The sequence below is a fragment of the Canis lupus genome, chromosome 1 (genome assembly GCF_011100685.1).
Source record: "Canis lupus familiaris isolate Mischka breed German Shepherd chromosome 1, alternate assembly UU_Cfam_GSD_1.0, whole genome shotgun sequence".
NCBI classification, from domain to species: domain Eukaryota; kingdom Metazoa; phylum Chordata; class Mammalia; order Carnivora; family Canidae; genus Canis; species Canis lupus.
Genome location: NC_049222.1, coordinates 113511642 through 113531891, shown reverse-complemented (window position 1 = coordinate 113531891; position 20250 = coordinate 113511642). Strand labels below are relative to the sequence as shown.

Sequence of the window (20250 nt, the reverse complement as noted above, 5' to 3'; positions counted from 1 at the left end):
CTTACTGTTGAAGGTCAAGTCCTCCTCCTGCTTTACCGTAAGGAGGTTAAGATGCTGCAGGAAACTGGCTCAAAGACGCGCACACGCGCACGCGAAGTCCCACCCGGACAGGCGGGAGCCGGGGAGGGCGGCGCGGGCTCCCGGCTTCGGACACGGGGTGTGGCCTCCTGGAGGCAGAGTCTCCGGCTTCCAGGTTCCTCCAGCGGACCCACGCCCTACCTGGGGCCCAAAGCGCTGTCCCGCCCCGAACCCGGGGGACCCAGTAGCCATCCGTGCGCGAGCGGGTCCCGGCACCAGGCGGACCCCGGCGGGGAGCGAATCCGGCCCCCGCGCCCCGTCTCGCCCCGAAGGAGCCGCCCGGCCCCCGCCCCCGACTGGCCCGGCCTCGTGGAGCGGCCGCAAGCGGGAGAAGGAGCCGACCGGCCCGATGGAGGCGGCCGGCACCTGGACGCTGCTGCTGGCGCTGCTGCTGCTGCTGCTGCTGCTGGCGCTGGCGCGGCCCCGGACCCGCGGCCACCTGCCCCCCGGGCCCCCGCCGCTGCCGCTGCTGGGGAACCTCCTGCAGCTGCGGCCCGGGGCGCTGTACTCGGGGCTCCTGCGGGTGAGGGGCCGCGGGGACGCCCCGGCTGCGGCGGGGGCCAGGGCCCAGAGAGGACGGGGCCCCAGGGCAGAGAGGCCTCGGGGCATCCTCGGGGAGGCAGGCCGCGGGTGCAAGGGCAAAGGGACTAGGGGTGTCCTGGGGCGGAGGGGGGTGGGGCGGGGCTCCAGAGCTGAGGGGGCCCCGTGGAAGGGGGTGCTGGGGAGAGAGGACCCCGGGATGCGGGGCCGGCCGAGAGGGGCAGAGACGTCTGCCCGCGGAATCCTGGAGAGGATGAGAGCCGGGAAGCAGGGTCCAGCGGCAGGGGTACGGGGCAGAGGGGTCCACAGAATCCCTGGGAAGTGATAGAAGCAGGGGATTAAAGCGGGAGGCCGCAAGCTGGTGCTGGGATGCTGGCGGGTTTATCCCTGGGGGAGAGGTAACTGGGGAGGGGCCGAGAAGAAAAGGGAGGAGGGGGAGGCTTGGCTGGAGGGTTCCAGGTGCAAGTGTGCGGAGGATCTGGGCGCTGCAGTCCTGTGCGGCTCAGCTAGGAGGGAGCTGGGAGGTCCCGGGACAGCGGGGAAGGAGAGCGGGGAGGAAGACCGAGGCAGTTCTAACCTTTGGGGGGCTGGGGGCAGAGGTCTCTGTCAGAAGGAGTCTGGTGGGGGGAACTTCAGGACATGGGGAAAGGGATGGGGGTCTTGGGGAAAGATGGGGCAGGTGCCCAGCATTATCCACTCCAGAATTTGAAGGTTTAGCAGAGTGATTAAAAAAAGGGGGGGGGGGGGGGTTGCTAGTTTTGAGGTAGAGGCAGAGCTGAGGCGTTAGGAGAAGCCAGAGTCTCAGGTGTCTGTTTTTGCTGCATATGTCTAAGTTGGGGGATAGGGGTGGTTCTGGGTTGTCCCAGGGTCCAAACTTGGGGCTCTGTAGGAGGTAAAGGGTTGGGGGCTTTGTTGCCGGAGGGGACCTGGGAGCCTGATGCAAAAAGAGAACTGAGCCTCCTGAGGGGGCTATTTCTGTCTGGGGCTGGGGCAGTTTCCTCTTAGATGTCTCATCCAGTGACAGGGCCATGATGGGGACATCTAGACAGAAAGAGGCAATAGGCCTGCCCCTCAAAACCCGCCCCATATCCCTCTCTGCCCGCAGCTGAGTAAGAAGTATGGCCCGGTGTTCACCGTGTACCTGGGACCCTGGCGGCGCGTGGTGGTCCTGGTTGGGCACGAGGCTGTGCAGGAGGCCCTGGGAGGTCAGGCTGAGGAGTTCAGTGGGCGGGGGATGTTGGCAACGCTGGACGGGACCTTTGGCGGCCATGGTGAGTCATGAGCAGAGCTGGGGACTGCTGGCTCCTTCGCTCAGAGCCTGCCACCACTTACTGGTGTGACTTCTGTGCACGACTTAGTGTCTCTGGGCCAGTTTTCCATCCATCAAGTGGGGTGATAATACTGCCTATTGCAAAGAGTCATCCTGAGGATTGAATGTGGCCTGGGTGTGGTGTGGTGGTGTTCTCACTGCTCCAGGTGAGGAGCCCAGGACTGGGAGGGACAGGGAGAGCTTTCTAGGCACTGGTAATGGGTGGGAACACGTAATGTGTAGAAATGAATTTCAGCTAAGCCTGAAAGTAGAAGCCTGGTGTTAGGGGTGCTGTGGTGACACAGCTGTGACCAAGAGCTTGCTGGCCAGTGGGGAGAAAGTCCTGTGCCAGGCTGGGATGGGGGAAGGTAGAGGGGTCAGGGCCAAGATAAGGAACCCCTGAGATTACTGGAACCAGAGAAGGTGTCTGCCCCAGCCTGTTTGATAGGAGATGTCCAGGGAATCTGGAAAGACAGGTTGTCTGAGCGCCGACTCCTAGAAGTGAGAAGGGTGTTCCAGGCAGAGAAGTAAAAAACCCTAGAGGTGAGAGAAGCAGCAATCATTCATTCAGTTGACAATTTTTTTTAAAGACTTTATTTATCCATTCACAAGAGACACGGAGAGAGAGAGGCAGAGACACAGGCAGAGGGAGAAGCAGGCTCCATGCAGGGAGCCCGATGTGGGACTCAATCCCAGGACTCCAGGATCACGCTCTGAGCGGAAGGCAGATGCCCAACTGCTGAGCCACCCAGGCATCCCCCAGTTGACAAATTTTTATCACACCTGGCCCTATAGTGTTTACTGGGGACACAGAGGTGACCAAGACAGATGTGGTGTCCTGTCTCACTGTAGGAGAGATAGGCTTGTCCTAGGCCTGGAGGGAGGGAATAGAATTCTAAAATGAGAGGTACAGCTCTGAGAACAGGACACAGGGGAGGGCAGCCCCGGTGGCGCAGCGGTTTAGCGCCGCCTGCAGCCCAGGGTGTGATCCTGGAGACCCGGGATCGAGTCCCACATCAGGCTCGCTGCATGGAGCCTGCTTTCCCTCTGCCTGTGTCTCTGCCTCTCTCTCTCTCTCTCTCTCTCTCTCTCTCTCTCTCTGTGTGTATCTCTATGAATAAATAAATAAATAAATAAAATCTTAAAAAAAAAAAAAAAAAGGACACGGGAACTGTACTGGCCCAGGTGGAGGGAGGAGAGGGGGCCTGGGAGGAATCAAGGAAGGCTTCTGGGAGGAGATGATAATCCCAATGAGACCTGAGGATGAATGGAGTTAGTTGAGTGAGGATAGAGAGGTGAGTGATCCAGGCAGAGGGAACAGTAGAGGCAGAGGCCTCCAGGGGGGATCCTGATACCACTGAGGAAGTGAGAAAAAGCCAGCGCAATTGTAGCTGGGTGAGTAACAAAGCTGGTGAAATGGGTCGGTCACGCAGGGCCTGACTCATACCAGAGTGCTCAGCTTTGGGATTTTCTGGGGGCTATAGATGGAGAGAGGGGAGTCATAAGCAAGATCCTCAGGTCACTGTGCAGGAGCCCGGAGAGGAGACTGTGCTGTCCTGGGGCTGGGGGTGTGGGGAAGGAAGGGGGTGGTTGGAAAAGGCATCCAGGGCTCTCTGGCCAGGGACCAGGGGACAGTGGGCTGAGACAGGAAGGAGGAGAGGTGCTGAGGCCAGTTGGGGACACACTGGGAGAGTGGACGGGGGACACCCTGGAGGAGGCTTCCAGGAGGCCACTAGGGTATGGCATTGTCCACGTGGGACCTTGAGCTCAGAGAAGCAAGGTTTGTCCAGAGCAGACCCTTAGCTAAAGGACAACAGTCCATCCTCCTCTCTCCTGGTTCAGCTTCCAAATGATGTGGGGCAGGGGACCCAGTAGCACTCTGTAAGTGTTGGGAAGGAAGGAAGGAAGGAAGGAAGGAAGGAAGGAAGGAAGGAAGGAAGGAAGGAAGGAAGGAAGGAAGGAAGGAAGGAAGGGGGGGAGGGAGGGAGGGAAGGGTGCTGGGTGGTTCAGTCGGTTAAGCATCTGCATATACCTTCAGCTTGGGTCATGATCTCTGGGTCCTGGGATTGACCCCTGCATCGGGCTCCCTGCTCAGCGGGAAGTCTGCTTCTCCCTCCGCCTCTCCCCTGCTCATTCTCTCTCTCTCTCTCTCAACTAAAATAAATAAAATCTATAAAAAAAAAAAAAAAGGAGGAGAGAGAGAGGAAGAAGAAGATGGATGGATGGATGGATGGATGGATGGATGGATGGGTGGGTGGAAGAAGTTTTCACTCATCCTGGTTCATCACAGATCACAAGGGGCCTGGATAATCTCAGTTACCAGCTTCCCAGGAGAATGTCCCTTCTGCCCCAAGGGTAGGCATTTACTGAGCACCTACTGAGTCCTCAACCCTGTCTAGGCTGGAATGGACTCAAGACAGGGCCTGCAGAGGCCCCGGCCCACCCCACCAGGGCACCTCACTGGGAAGGAGTAGTGCTGGGGAATGGGGAGAGGGGCCAGTCCATCCTTGAGTCTAGCCTTCTGTACAGGGGTTTTCTTCTCCAATGGGGAGCGGTGGAGGCAGCTGAGGAGATTGACCACGCTGGCCCTGCGGGACCTGGGCATGGGGAAGCGAGAAGGCGAGGAGCTGATCCAGGCCGAGGCCCAGCGTCTGGTGGAGGCATTCCAGGGGACAGTAGGTAAGCAGGGTGGGGTGAGCCCGGGGTCCCCTGGGGCGCCCCTGAGCGTGGGGAGGGCCTTCCTTCCTGGGCTCTGCTCACCACCACTTCTGTCTCCTCCACCTTCTGTCTCTGTCCTCCCATCTCCCGGGGAATCTCTGTGTCCCCAGTACTGTCACTTCACTCTTTCTGTTTCATTTCTTTCTCTATTCTTCTGCTTTTCTCTCCTGTAAGTCTGTCTCTTTGTCTCTCCTCGTCTGTCTCCCTATCTGTCCTTCTGCCCAGTCTTTCCCAGCCTGTCTCTCTTGCATGTCTGTTTCTCTGCCTCTTTCCCTGTGTCTCTGTCCGTCTTTCTTGCCCTGTCTGTCTCTCTGGATGCCTGTCTCCTTCCAGTCCCCCTCTCCATCACGGCCCTCCTCTCTGCCCTCTCCCCCCCAGGACGCCCATTTGACCCCTCCCTGCTGCTGGCTCAGGCCACCTCTAACATCATCTGCTCCCTCACCTTCGGCCTCCGCTTCCCCTACGAGGACAAGGAGTTCCAGGCCGTGGTCCAGGCGGCCGGCGGCACAGTGCTGGGGGTCAGCTCCCCCTGGGGCCAGGTAAGTGGGTGGGGCCCCTCTCCAGCCACCTTCCCCAGAGGTTCCCGCCCATGGTGTCCAGGTAACCCCCAGAAGGGCCCTCCACGCTGGTGCAGGACCAGGCCCCAGGGGAACCGCTGCCCTTCTCCCCACAGACCTACGAGATGTTCTCCTGGCTCCTGCAGCACCTGCCCGGCCCCCACACACAGCTCCTCAGCCACTTGAGTGTCCTGGCCACCTTCGCCGTCCAGCAGGTACAGAGACACAAGGAGAGCCTGGACACCTCGGGCCCCCCACACGACGTTGTGGATGCCTTCCTGCTGAAGATGGCAAAGGTAGGGAAAGGTCAGGGTTGGGGGCCTTCGGAATGAGGCTGGTGGCTTGGCTGGTCCCAACTCCCGTATGGCTGGGAATCTATCAGGCCTCCCTCTCTCTCTTCTTCCCCCTTTCTCCCTCTCTCTCTCTCTCTGACCTTATGCCCCTGTGCAGGCCCCACGCCCAGTGGCCTGCCACCAGCAATCCTCCATGTCACTGTACCCCACCCCCACAGGACATGTCATGTCAAGTAGAATCATTTAATTATGGAACCTGGCAATATCAAATTATAGGAATAAAGTCCACTTCCTTAATTATATTAGAACAGGGGCGCCTGGTGGCTCAGTCAGTTAAGTGTCTGCCTTCACCTCAGGTCATGATCACGGGGTCCTGGGATCAAGCCTCTCTTTGGGCTCCCCTCCCTGCTAGCAGGGAGTCTGCTTCTCCCTCTCTCTCAGCCGCTCCCCCTGCTTGTGCTCTCTCTGCGTGTCAAATGAATGGATAAAAAAAAATTTAAGATTTTATTTATACATGAGAGACAGAGAGAAAGGCAGAGGCAGAGGGAGAAGCAGGCTTCCTGCGGAGAGCCCAATGTGGGACTGGATCCCAGGACCCCGGAATCACGCCCTGAGCTGAAGGCAGATGCTCAACCGCTAAGCCACCCAGGCATCCCAAACATTTTATTTTAAAGTAATCCACACCCAAACGTGGGACTCAAACTTACAACCCCAAGATTAAGAGTTTCACATGCAAAAAAAAAAAAAGTTTCACATGCTCTTCCCATGGAGCCAGCCAGGCGCCCCTGCCTTTGCCACTTTTAAGTGTCGAGTTCAGTAGTGTTAATTCCATCCACAATGTTGTGTAGACAATCTCCAGAACTTTTTTCATCTTATCAAACTGAAACTCTTTATTGTTAAACAGCAGCTCCCCATTCCCCCTCCCCAGCTCCTGGCAACCACCTTTCCGTCTCTGAATTTACCAACATTAGGGACCTCATTATTTAGCCTTTTGCAACTGGCTTATTTCCCTTAGTGAGATGTCCTCAAGGTTCATCCAGGTCGTAGCGGATGACAGCATTTCCTTCCTTTTTAAGGCTGAATCCTTATTCCACATTTGGTTTACCCATTCATCCATCAGTGGCCACTTGGGGTGCTTCCCCCTTTTGGCCATTGCGAATAACGCTGCTGTGAACACAGGTGTACAGATACCCCTTCGAGACCTTGCTTCCCACTTACTGGGGTACATACTCAGAAATGGAATTGCTGGATCATATGGCAATACTATTTACATTTTTTTTTTTAAGGAACCTGATACCATTCTCCATAGCAGCTGCACCATTTGGAGCCCCATTGTTGGTGACAGGGCTCTAGTTTCTTCACTTCCTAACCACATGTCATTCTCTGTTTGTTTTGTATAGCGGCCGTGCTCTTTCATTTTCAAAAACATTGCAACCAAAGAGAACTAATATATCAAGAGTCCACTTCCCCACTTGCCCAAACATTTATACAAACCCCCTGACAAAGCTTGAACTTGCTGTGTTACGCTCCAGGCGTGGCTGTGCTGGCCTCTGTTCCCTGTGGCCTGAGTTCTCTGAGCCCCTCTGCCTGGTTTCTCCCAGGAGGAGCAAGACCCGAACACAGAACTGACGGACAAAAACTTGCTGATGACGGTCATTTATCTGCTATTCGCCGGGACGGTCACCGTCAGCACCACGGTCCGCTACACCCTCCTGCTTCTGCTGAAGTACCCTCAGGTCCAAGGTAGGAGGCTTGTGCACCAGTCAGCCTTGGGGACGGAAGTGAGGGCTCAAGAGAAAGAATGTTCAGGAGAACGAACAACCTGATCCAGAGCCTAGAAGCGCGAATGAGCCCAGCATCGGGGATGTCTAAAGAGCCAGAGGTTGGGGGGCTGCTGGTTGCAGTGTGAGGTGTAGTAAAGTGAGAGATGAGGCAGGAGGGGTGCTGGTGGCTCAGTCGGTTAGTGTCTACTTTGGGTTCAAGTCATGATCTTGGGGTCCTGGGATCAAGCCCCATGTCTGGGTCCCTGTTTAGTGGGGAGCCTGCTTCTCCCTTTCCCTGCCTGCTGCCCCCCTGCTTGTGCTCTCTCTCTCTCTGTGTCAAATAAATAGGTAAAATACTTTTAAAAAGAAAGGAAGAAAAGAAAAGAGGCAAGAGACCTCTCAGGGCTGTGTCGCTTTGGTGGTACCTCATTTGCCTGATCCTGAGCAATGGGGAGCCATGGAAAGATGCTGAGGAGGGGAGAGCAGGGTCAAATTAGCATTTTAGAAAAATCCTTTGGGCTGAAAGAGGTAAGATGTGCAAGAGGATGGCAGGAGCCCAGGGAAGAGGATGAGGACCGTCCTGGGCAGGAGAGGACAGTTCTGGGCCAAGCTGTGGGGCAGGAAGAGGAGTCGGGTGGGCAGTTAGAAAACAACCCGGGAGCCCCAGGGAACTAGGGGATCAGGGGACCATGGGGCCACCCTGAGACAGAAAGAATAAGGAGCTGTTTCAGAGGAGACACTGAGGCCAGTTGGACAAGTGTGAGGGACCTGGGGCCACCTGTGAGGAGGTAAAACAAGACACCTGTTTCAGGACTGGAGACAAAAAACAAACTGGGGTCCTTGTTCTCAGGGTCCTTCCTGAGTTCAAGCAGAATGTTGAGCATAGAGTTTGCTTAAAGGAGAGGGAGGGTACCTGGCTGGCTCAGTTGATAGAGTGTGACGCCTGATCTTAGCGTTGTGACTTCGAGCCCCACATTGGGTGTAAGGAAATAAAAAAGCTTGGGGTCATCAGGGCACAGACAGGAAGTGAAACTGCAGGAAGGGTACCTGCCTGAGAGGCAGAACAGGCCATGAGCTCCAGGGAAGCCCAGGATTTTGCAGTCAGGCAGCTGCATTAAATGTTGTCAGGACAGTAGGGTGGACTGACCTGGAAGATGGGGCTTAGGGTCTGGTGGCCTCAGTGGAAGGCCTCAGTCACCCACTGTGACTTCAGCTCTCTAGGCCTCGGTTTCCTCATCTGGGAAATGGGGATGGATAATTGTACCCACCTCACAGGATTGCTGTGGGAATTGAGAGAGGAGAGACCTTGTGCCCAGCACACAGGACATCAGGGACCTGTGAGGCTCAGCAAAGCCTGGGGGACTCCTCCCCACCGCCGCCTCCCCCAAAGCACTGCCACTCTGAGAAGATGGGGCTTCCGAGGGTAGGATCACAGAGCCCCACCCCACCTCTGACCTCCCGGCCCTCTCTTCCTGGGTGCAGAGCGTGTGCGGGAGGAGCTGAGCCGAGAGCTGGGGGCCGGCCGTGCACCGGGCCTGGGGGACCGAGCCCGCCTCCCCTACACCGACGCAGTTCTGCATGAGGCGCAGCGGCTGCTGGCTCTGGTGCCCATGGGGGTGCCCCGTGCCCTTGCGAGGACCACCTGCTTCCGAGGGTACACGCTGCCCCAGGTGGGCCAGCCGTCGGCCACGTCCAGGCGCTGCCTCGCCTCGGGCCGAGTCTGTGGCTGGCTGTGTGTCTGGCTTTTTCTGATTATTGGTCTCTCTCTCTCCTCTCTGACATCTCCTCTTTCTCGGGGTCCCTCTCTCTGCACCCCTCTCCCTCTCTGTTTCTTTCTGTGTGCATTTCTCCTGCCTCTACCTGTCTCAAGGCCTCAGTACAGAGGATTAGGATACCCTCTGTCCAACAGATACCCTAATTCTACCTTCTTCCAAGGTTTTTGGGACAGTCACATGCCAGAGGCTACAGACAGGGAAACAACTTGAGAACTGAGGGCTGGAGTCTCACAATCATGAGTCCCCGGCCCTCCCTCCACTCCCCCCTCCCCCCTGCCCCCCTCTTACCCCCGCATCCCTCGCCTCCCCCCTGCGCCCCAGCTCATGCTCTCCGTTAGAGAGCAACTCATCACCAGCACCGCCAGGGGGCGATGTCTCCCCGGAAACCCCAGGTGCCTTCCCACCGGCAGCTCCCTCCTTGAGCTTCATTGTAGAATCAAACCCAAAGCAGTTAGACCTAGTCCTGGTGTTTTCTGGTCCTGGTGTTTTCGCGCTGGTGGCACCTCTCCACAGGCATCAATGACTGAGGACTTGCTCTGCGCCAGGTATTATTCTAAATGCCTCACACATATGGTTTAATCTTTGGAGCAACCCTATGCATTATCATGCCCATTTTTACAGATGGGGAAACTCGCCTTGGAAGAATGGGAAGACTCGTTGGGGTCACCCAGCCTGCCGTGGTACAGGCAGGATTTACACCCAGGGCCTGTGCTTTAGCCACAGCTATTGGCCTCGTTTTGATAGCCACAGCATGACCCCATCTTCTCCTGGAGCCTCCCTCCCCTTCCCAGCTCAGACCATGCTAGCCATGGTCCCTGGCAAAGGAGGTCCCTGCCCCTCACACTTCCTTCCTCCACTGCACAGCCCTGGGATCTCAGTAACTGCTCCCGGCTGCCACCCAGGGCCCCGGGGTGGGGCACCTTCAACCGACAGCCCTCACCTGCCCACCCTTGGCCTTACCTCTGGAAGTGGGAAAGAGCTGGACTCGGGCCAGGTGGCTTAGGACAACCACAGGTGAATCACAACGTACCCTCAAAGTTTAAAAACAAAATTGACAAAGAACTAGCCCCACCATGTCCAAATGCTATGTTGGGCAAGTTGTTTCAGTTTGGGGGAGGAACCTCTGTTTTCCCATTTTTGAAATGGGAATCATGTTAGAAATTGCTTCGTAGACTTGTTAAAAAGATTCAATGAGTTTGAGTGTGTGTGTGTGTGTGTGCGCGTGTGTGTGAGAGAGAGAGACGTACCTATTGCACAGGAGGTAGTCCCTGGCCCATAATAAGCCCTTGAAATATATTGATGCCATTGTGCTATGTGAACCGGTGCCCTTCCAGACTCTTGTGTTCTGCCCTCGGGCCTGGTGGGGGAAGGATATTTGTCATTCGATTATTGCTCTCCGCTCAGGGCACCGAGGTCTTCCCCCTCCTTGGCTCTGTCCTGCATGATCCTGAGATCTTTGATGAGCCAGAAGAATTCAATCCAGATCGATTCCTGGATGCAGACGGACGGTTCCAGAAGCAGGAGGCATTCCTGCCCTTCTCCTTAGGTATCTGCTGGGGCGCTCCCTGCTCACCTGCGGGTGAGCAGGTGACCCAGTCCTATCCCCCTTGTTCCCTCCTTAGGTATCTGCTGGGGCGCTCCCTGCTCACCTGCGGGTGAGCAGGGGGGCTGACCCAGTCCTATCCCCCTTGTTCCCTTCAGGTAAGCGCATCTGCCTGGGAGAGGGCCTGGCGCACGCAGAGCTCTTCCTCCTCCTCACCACCATCCTGCAGGCCTTCTCCCTGGAGAGCCCGAGCCCGCCGGGTGCCCTGAGCCTCCAGCCAGCTGTCAGCGGCCTTTTCAACATCCCCCCAGCCTTCCAGCTGCGAGTCCGGCCCCACTAACCTTCCCCAACCCCCACCGTGTGGACCAGATGAAGGAGGGAGCTGTGGGAGATTGGTGGCCCCCTGGCGGAGGCGGGCATCAACTTGGTTGTGTCTCCGGAGCCCCCCAGGCAGCCACATCCATGCACCCGGAGCTCCTCTAGAGTCACTCACACAGATAATCGGCCTACATGTCCCCAGGGCCCTGCTTACTCAGCCCATGCAGCTGTTGAGACACACAGTCCTCGCCCCGCCACCAGAGCCAAGAGGCCACTCTGACACATAGGCTTCCTACAGGCATAGATTGAGTTTGTCTGGAATCGTGATCGTGTGCCTAGATAACACACCATCCCCTACATGACACAACTCCCCTGGATTCACAACCCACATGTGGGAATTTGGCTCCTACCTTCATAAGCCACAGAAACAGCTGCTGTGTTGGACCCACAAGCCTTCTTCACCCACCCATCCACCCGCCAATTCTGGGAGCCTGGTGTAGAGAGGTGAACATGCCACTTTCTGGGTCACGTCCCCACACAGAGAGACCGTCCCTGAGTTCAGCCCCAGCATCCCCTCTTGCTGTCACAGCACGATCCAGGCAGATGACCACTGCTGTCCGCATGTCCCCAGTACTGAACCACACAGCTAGCCCACACAGGATACCGTCCCACTCCCAAATATCTTCACTCAGACACACCGTTCTTGGGGGGGGCACATCCCCCACCTCCTCCAGGCCTTCAGCCCTCAAGGACACCCCTCTTTCCGAGCACCTTGATCCTCAAATTCTCCCAAATATAAATATAAGCGCAGCGTGCAATTATGGACACAGGCCTGGGAAGCAAGTCAACTAGGACACACCGGACCCTCTGCTCAGAGAAACACCTCCCCCTCCTGCTGCTTATGTAACCCTATTAAAAGCCTCCCCTGCCTGCCCCTCCTCCCCACACACACACTGACCCACCTCCCCTCCCCAAGTCCCAGTTAGACCCAGTAGAAGGGGCTAGATGACCCAGTAGGGGCTAGATTCCAACTCCCTGGGTCAGAGAAGAGGCCAGCTCTGACGTCCCTGTGACTTGAAAGTCCCCATTTTGCAATAAAAGTTCATTTCTGGCCCTAGGTCTGGCCCATGGCAGGGCCTGGAGTGCCTGTGACAGTGTCTGTCATTGTGAGTAAGGGGTGGGAATGGGGGGTCCGCCCCTCCCTCGAGGCTGGGCGGGAGCTAAAAAACACTGCTCCTGGCCTGCCCTGGCTGTTGACATCAGTACCAGATGTGGAGATGGGGGGAGGGGGGCCTGTCCTGGGCCTGACTTCCGGTGAAGCTGATGTGGGGAGGGGAGGTGTGGGCAGGGAGAAGGTAACCCGAGGAACTGCAGGCTTGGGGTTAGGCTTGTGGGAGGCCCAGCCGGGGAAAGTGGGCAGGTGAGGATCCTGATCCAGGCCCTGGGAGCTCTCCCAGTCAATGGGTTGGTCGGTCCGAAAGCAGCTGGAGCACAGTTCCTAACCCAGCTCTGCCTCTCACAGGCTCCTTTCCTCCAGCCTTTTCTCCACCAGGAAGGCAGACACATCTTTGTATGTGTTAGTTACCTAGTAAGGAAGTTTTCCAGCACACAGAAGTAGAGAGAATAGTACAGTGAACCCCTGTGCCCATCACCTGGGCTCCTTTGATAACTGGCAACTTTACTAGTTTTATTTCTGCTACCACTGTACTACGATTGTTTTTATTTTATTGTTTAAAAATGTTTTTAAGCTTTTGTTTCTAAGTCCTCTTTCCACCCAACGTGGGGCTCAAACTCAAACACCCCCACCCCACCCCGAGATCAAGAGTGCACGCTCCACTGACTGAGCCAGCCAGACTCCCCTCTTACTGTTTTAAAGCAAATCCCTGGGCGGCTCAGTCAGTTAAGTGTCCCACACTTGGTTTTGGATCAGGTCATGATCTCAGGGTCCTGAGATGGAGCCCCAGGGCAGGCTCCAAGGTCAGTGGGGAGTCTGCTTGTCCCTCTCCCTCTACTCCTCCCCCAAATCATGTGCTCTCTCTCTCTCTCTAATATGTTTTAAAAAGCAAACCCCAGAAATCACTGAATATGCATTTCTCATAATAAAGGACGTTGCCCCCACACACAAAGTTTAATGACAGTTTTCAAATATGCAGCAGACTTGAGGGAATGACACAAGCAATGCCTGTGTGCTCCTGCCCTGACTCTCCCACAATAAGTCCACCACCCTGCTGAGCGCACTTCCATCCACCTGTCCTTCCAGATCAGTTTTTAGGTGTTTCAAAGTAAACCACAGACATTGGTTCATCTTCCCCTAGATGCTTCAGCAAAGCATATAACATTAGCTATCAGTTTCCTTTAAAAAAAAAAAAGATTTTATTTATTTATTTGAGAGAGATGACAAGTAGGAGGGAGAGGGAGAAGCAGAAGCAGACTCCCCACTGAGCAGGGAGCCCAATGCAGGGCTGCATCCCAGAACCCTGAGATCATGACCTGAGCCAAAGGCAGACACTTAGCCAATTGAGCCACCACGGCACCTCCTTCTTTTTTTAATTTTATTTTTTGTTTCCTTTTTTAAAAAGTTTTTCATGAAGGATGCCTGGCTGGCTTAGTCCACATAGCATACAACTCTTGATCTTGGAGTTGTGAGTTTGAGCCCCATGCTGAATGTACAGATTACTTAAAAATAAATTAAGGAAGTGAATAAATAAAATTCACACTGAGGGAAGTCTGGAATCAGAAATATCATCACTGGGGAATCCCTGGGTGGCTCAGCGGTTTAGCGCCTGCCTTTGGCCCAGGGTGCGATCCTGGAATCCCGGGATCGATTCCCACGTCGGCTCCCGGCGTGGAGCCTGCTTCTCCCTCTGCCTGTGTCTCTGCCTCTCTCTCTCTCTCTCTGTGTGTCTATCATGACTAAGTAAATAAAAGAAAGAAAGAAAGAAAGAAAGAAAGAAAGAAAGAAAGAAAGAAAGAAAGAAAGAAAAAGAAAGAAAGAAATGCCATCACTTAGGGAAGGACAGACTGTGCTACATCAGTATGAAAGCTGGCATGAATTAGGATCATTTCAGTAGCAAGTAAAAGAAAATCTAAATTCAAAAGGGCTTAATAGGAATTATTGGACCCCAAAGTGAAAATGTAGAATTAGTGTGGTCTTCAGTTTTGTGTGTCTGGTAAAATACATATAACATCATTTTAACTATTCATAATTGTGTAAGTCAGTGGTGTTAAACATGCTCATAACGCTGTGTAACCATCACCACTATCCTCAAAATTTTTTTTTCTCAAAAATTTTTATATTCCCCCCAAAAGGCTCTTTATTAAGGAGTAATTCCTCCCTTTCAATTTATTTTATTTTAAAATTTTTATTCATTTGACAGAAAGAGAGAGCACAATCAGGGGGAGCAGCAGGCAGAGGGAGAAGGAGAAGCAGCCTCTCTGCTGAGCAGGGAGCCTGATTCAGGGCTTAGTCCTGGCACCCTTGGAACATGACATGAGCTGAAGGCAGACGCTAACTGACTGAGCCACCCGGGCACCCTTCAATTGAAAAAAAAAAAAAGATTTATTTGTTTGAGAGAGCTCAAGAACATGGGGTGGGTGGGGCAGAGGGAGAGGGAAAGAGAATCTCTAGCAGAAACCCTCACCCCCAGCGCGGGGCTCCATCTCCCAATCCTGAGACCATGACCTGAACTGAAATCAAGAGTAAGACCTTTAACCAACTGAGCCACCCAGGCGCCCCACCTCCTTTCAGTTTTTTTTTAAAGTCAAGGCAAACACACACTTCACTCCACTCACAAATAACCGAACATGCAAACTCTATATTCACCATTTCCCTGACCATCTCATAAATGTACTTAGTAGTTGGGTTTTGTTCAAATAAGGATCCAAAAACTCACCACACAGTGCCATCCTTTGAACCTCTCAGGTCTTTGAAATTTGTAGCCATTCCTCAACCTGTATATGCCACTTTTTCTTAAAGAAACTAGGTCACTTGTCCTGTATCAATTTTCACCAATTTTCACATCCTGGATTTGGTGGACACCATCTTTGTGGCACCACTCAAGATGTCTTTCCATTCCAGGAATTCCCTGTAAAGTGGGAATTGGATCAGATTCTGGCTCATTCTGGCAAGAGCTTCTCACTGGAGGTGCTGGGTCCCTTCCTGGTGTATCATGGTGCAATAATAATCTATGGCTCGATGTACTGCGGTCAGGTCTTGATTTCTCTGTGAGAAAGTTTCCCATCAACCTTTCACTTACTGGTCTTGGAGGGATCCTCTGACACCAAATCAAACCAAGTTTCTCCCCTGCTCAAGCCCCACCTATCCACCCCCGCCCCTGCAGTGGGGAACCCTCCTGCACTGTTGGTAGGAAGATAAACTGGTATAGCCACAATGGAAAACTGTGGAAGTGTCTCAAAAAATTAAAAATGGAACTACCATTATGACCCAGTGATCCAACTTCTGGGTATATATTCAAAGGAAACAGAATCAGTATGTCAAAGAGAGATCTGCACTCCTGTGTTCATGGCGGCAGTATTCACAGTAGCCAAAACAGAAATAACTCTAGTGTCCATCAGCAGATGAATGGATAAGGAAAATGTGATATATATGTGCGTGATGGAATACTATTCAGCCATGAAAAGGAAAAACTCCTGCCATTTGGCAACAACATGAATGGACCTCGGTGCATGTGCTAAGTGAAAAAAGTCAGACAGAAAGACAAATACTGTATGATCTCGCTTATATGTGGAATCTAAAAAATAGCTGAACTCAGGGAAACAGGGATGTAATGTACAGCATGGAGCCTATAGTTAATACCGCAGGGGTGCCTGGCTGGCTCACTCACAAGGGAATGTGACTCTTGATCTTGGGTCCTGAGTTTGAGCCCTATGTCTGAGGGTAAGTTTTACTCAGAAAGAAAGAAAGAAAGAAAGAAAGAAAGAAAGAAAGAAAGAAAGAAAGAAAGAAAGAAAGAAAGAAAGAAAGAGAAAGAAAGAAAGAGAGAGAGAAAGAAAGGAGGGAGGGAGGGAAGGAAGGAAGGAACGAAGGAAGGAACGAAGGAAGGAAGGAAGAAGGGAGGGAGGGAAGAAGTTCTGTATTACATATTTGAAAGTTGCTAAGGTCTTAGAAGTTCTCATCACAGGGCCCCTAGCCAGCTCAGTTGGAAGAGCATGCAACTCCTGATCTCAGGGTTGTAAGTTTGAGCCCTGCATTGGGTATAGATATTACTTAAGAATATAAATCTTAAAAATAAAATAAAAAGAATATAAATCTTTTTTTTTTTTTAAAGATTGATTGATTGATTTACTCATGAGAGACACAGCGAGAAGCAGAGACATAGGCAGAGAGAGAAGCAGGCTCCCTGCCAGAAGCCTGATGTGGGACTCGATCCCAGGACCCCAGAATCATAACCCGAGCCAAAGGCAGATGGTCAACCACTGAGCCACCTAGATGTCTCTAAAAATATAAACCTTAAAAAAAAAAAAAAAGTTGTCATCACAAGATAAACTCTTGCATTGGTTGGTGGCAGATGGTAACTAGAATTGTTGTGGTAATTATTTAGAAATAGACGCAAATATCAAATCACTAGTTGTACACCTGAAGCTAATGTCCTTGGTAGGCCAAGGCCCTCCCTGACCTTATCATCCATTCCAGATGCTCAGTTCTCCTTGAATTTCTTCACGTGCCTGCCTCCAGGCCATTGAACTAGCTGTCCCTTCTCCCTAGAAGGTCCTTTCCTCCATGATACACTTGCTAATTTATCTTAATCATAACCTCAGAGTGCTCTTCCCTGACCACCCCGTTTAAAATGGAACTCTCGGGCAGCCCGGGGGGCTCAGCTGTTTAGCGCCCGCCTTAGGCCCAGGGTGCGATCCTGGAGTCCCAGGATCGGGTCCCATGTCGGGATCCCTGCATGGATCCTGCTCCTCCCTCTGCCTGTGTCTCTGTCTGTCTCTGTGTCTCTTGTGAATAAATAAATAAGATCTTAAAAAAAAATGGAACTCTCACCCCTTGGTATTCCCTTCACTACTTTGTTTTTCTTTGCTGCCCATACTGTGCCTTGATAAATTTTTATCTGGTTGTGGTCTCTCCTTCCCTGTGAAATATGAACCCCATGGGGGCAGACGTTCCTCTCGCCCACTGTGGAACCCCCAGTTCTGGGCACAGGTGACATTTCTGTTCACCTGTTCATCTCATTTTGTTAAATGCATCTGAAAGCAAATTGCAAGCACATAGTAGGTGCTCAGCAAATTTTTCTTGAGTGAGCAAACACAGATACCAGTTGGCAAGGCACAGCGAGGTGTACAGAGAGCCCTAGGTGTGGAGGGTCCCCCCGCGTATTTAAACAGGTGGGCAGGGCAGCCTGGGTAGCTCAGTGGTTTAGCGCCACCTTTGACTCAGGGTGTGATTCTGGGGACCCAGGATCGAGTCCCACATTGGGCTCCCTGCATGGTGCCTGCTTCTTCTTCTGCTTGTGTCTCTGCCTTTCTTTCTGTGTCTCTCATGAATAAATAAATAAAATTTTAAAAAATAAAATAAACAGATGGGCATAACTTTGCACAAAGTTTGCACCACCCTCCAAAAAAGCCATGATAACTTTTTTTAAAGATGTTACTTATTTACTTGAGAGCAAGAGCAAGATACATCACAGAGGGAGAGGGAGAAGCAGACTCCCCGCTGAGCAGGTAGCCCGACCTGGGGCTTGATTCCAGGACCCCGGGATCATGACTTGAGCCAAAGGCAGACACTTAACTGGTCCTGAGCCACCCAAGCACCCCAAAAGCCACAATAATTAATTGGCCCCTTTATCACAGGCCTTTTATAGGCTGATGGGGATGCAGTGGTGACCAAGATAGACCCTGTCCTTGTTCTTTCAGAGCCCACAGAGCAGCAGGACAAGACAGACAGCAGATACATAATGTGGCAATAAATATATCATGACTACCCATGGGGCGTTGCCAGAGTAAAGGATGGAAGTATTGAGGGCAGACAATGGGAGACCTAGGGTAGACTGGGAAGGACCAGCAGAGTTGTAATGGGGGGGATGACTGACATGGGGGTGCAGGAGGTGGGGACAAGGCTGCGGAAGGATGCTCCAACACCAGTGAGCTCAGAGAGAAGCCTGGGGACAGGAGAGGGAGACGCAAGTTGATGCCAGAGGACCTGAGGTAAATAAGATTTTATCTTGGGGGCACCTGGGTGGCTCAGTGGTTGAGCGTCTGCCTTTGGCTCAGGTCGTAATCCTGGGGTCCTAGGATCAAGTTCTGTATCGGGCTTCTCGCGGGGAGCCTGCTTCTCCCTCTCCCTATGTCTCTGCCTCTCTCTCTGTGTCTCTCGTGAATAAATAAGTAAAATCTTAACAAACAAACAAACAAAAAAGATTTTATCTTGAAAGGTTTGGGGCAAAGGAAAGAAAAAGTCTGATTTGGGATTGAGAAACATTTGTCTTGTCTCACTGGTGACAGGTTAGAGGGAGGAGAGTGGTGGTGGCTGGAAGACCAGGAAGGAGGAGGCTGGACCAGGGTGAGGTCACAGGGAGGAGGGCAACATCAGGCGGGAGAGAGGTCTCTGGAGCTGGGTCCTCCGCAGGGACTTAGTAACTTACTGCAAGGTGGAGAGATGTCCAAGAGGACCCCGAGAGTCTGGCTTTGGTGGTGGGACAGAAGCTGAGGCCCTCAGTGAAGTGAGAAACACATAAGACAGCTCAGGGATGCTTTAAGTGAAGAGCACTGAGTGCCAGGCTGAGGAGCTGAGAGCTCAACCCTGGCACAGTGGAGACTCACAGTTAAGCAGGAGAGGGACGGGGTCAGATTTTTTTTTAATAAAGATTTTATCTTTATTTATTCATGAGAGACACAGAGACAGAGAGAATGGCAGAGACACAGGGAGAGGGAGAAGCAGGTTCCATGCAGGGAGCCTGACGTGGGACTCGATCCCGGGGCCCCAGGATCATGCCCTGGGCTGAAGGCGGCGTTAAACCGCTGCGCCACCCACCCGGGCTGCCCAGAGTTGTTTTTTATGTTTGTTTGTTTGTTTGTTTGTTTTTGAGATTTTATTTATTTTCTCACAAGAGACACACAGAGAGAGGCAGAGACACAGGCAGAGGGAGAAGCAGGCTCCCTGTGGGGAGCCCATTGTGGGACTATATCCCAGGACTCTGGGATCACGACCTGAGCTGAAGGCAGATGCTCAACCTCTGAACCACCCAGGCATCCCGGCAGGGTCAGATTGGAGTTTCAGAAGCGACAGGGGTGGGGAGAGCATGTCCTATACAAGCAGAACGGCCTGGAGCACAGAGATGAATGTCCGACCTCCTCCTGCGCAGACACCCAGGCTTGCAGAGGACCCCCACCCCCATGTGCAAAAACAAAGAGGGATGCGAAACAGATAAACCGTAAAACCGACACACACAGGCACCAGATCCATCTTCAAGGACCAGGGTGCACGGTCCCACCAGACGGAGACGGCCAGAAGGAGACAACAGATGAGGGACAAACAGATGACAGGCAAACACTCCAGGGCACCTTGTCAGCTGTGTTACCGCATGCGAAGAACTGCATGTGTCCTGACATCCTCCCTCTGGCTTACCAAGTGGGCTCTATCCTTATTGCCCCATCTTACAGACGGACACACAGAGGCTCAGGGAGGCCAGTCACTTGCAAGGTCACACAGCGAGAGGTAGAGCTGGGATTCCAACCCGGATCTTTGGGCACCCCTAGTGAGTGCCCCTACCCTGGTGTCCTGTTTCTCTGCCCTCGTGGGGTGGGTCTTTTTTTTGTTACGAGGGCCCACGTCTGCCCTGAGTCTACGCAGGGGATGCCCACCCAGCTGCGTCCTCCCGTTTCTGGTTTCTGAGTTTCTGCGGGCACGGAGTTCCTGATCCGGCTTGTCTGAGTGGGTCCGTGGGCCAGCAGCGTGCCCCTGCACGCCTCCCGCTGTCCCAGCCTCCGAGTGTGGATGACATCTGAGTGTGTGTGTCCCGCCGAGGAGCTGAGAGTGTGAGGGGGGGTGCCTGCCGGGGCTGGGCTGGGGGGTGGAGGCAGAGGAGGGGGCTGTCTCAAGGGCTGAGAGAGGAGTGGAGTTCTGGAAGAATGTTTACCAGACGCTGAAGAGCCTGGAGGGACAGCGCCCAGAGCCGGGATAGAGCCACCCGCACAGCCTCCCTGCCTCGCTGGCCGGGATTCGGGGTGCAGCCTTTGGGGACCCCTTCCCCCTCCGCAGCCTCCCTCCGAGGCCCCTTTAAGACAGGGCCGGTCCTCCCCTCCCCGAGTTAACCCCTCCAAGCCCGGTGGCCCCCGGGGCTCCGGCCTGGTGGGCGGGGGCGGAGGCGGAGGGGGAGCCAGGGGCGGGGAAGGGT

General features: G+C 53.7%; 1 protein-coding gene across 2 annotated transcripts; it reads left to right on the top strand.

The window, feature by feature from the left end:
* Positions 1 to 412: 412 nt before the first annotated feature.
* Positions 413 to 12046, top strand: CYP2S1 (cytochrome P450 family 2 subfamily S member 1). 2 transcript variants are annotated; one of them, XM_038528822.1, is made up of 9 exons: positions 413 to 601; positions 1724 to 1889; positions 4457 to 4606; positions 5024 to 5184; positions 5319 to 5498; positions 7097 to 7238; positions 8741 to 8928; positions 10438 to 10579; positions 10735 to 12046. In XM_038528822.1, the coding sequence occupies exons 1-9, from the start codon at positions 428 to 430 to the stop codon at positions 10914 to 10916; spliced, it is 1485 nt and encodes a 494-aa protein (XP_038384750.1). In that variant the 5' UTR covers positions 413 to 427; the 3' UTR covers positions 10917 to 12046. The 2 variants fall into 2 exon arrangements, with proteins under 2 accessions (XP_038384750.1, XP_038384751.1); XM_038528823.1 differs by having other exon boundaries at positions 8741 to 8912; positions 10735 to 10869.
* Positions 12047 to 20250: the final 8204 nt, after the last annotated feature.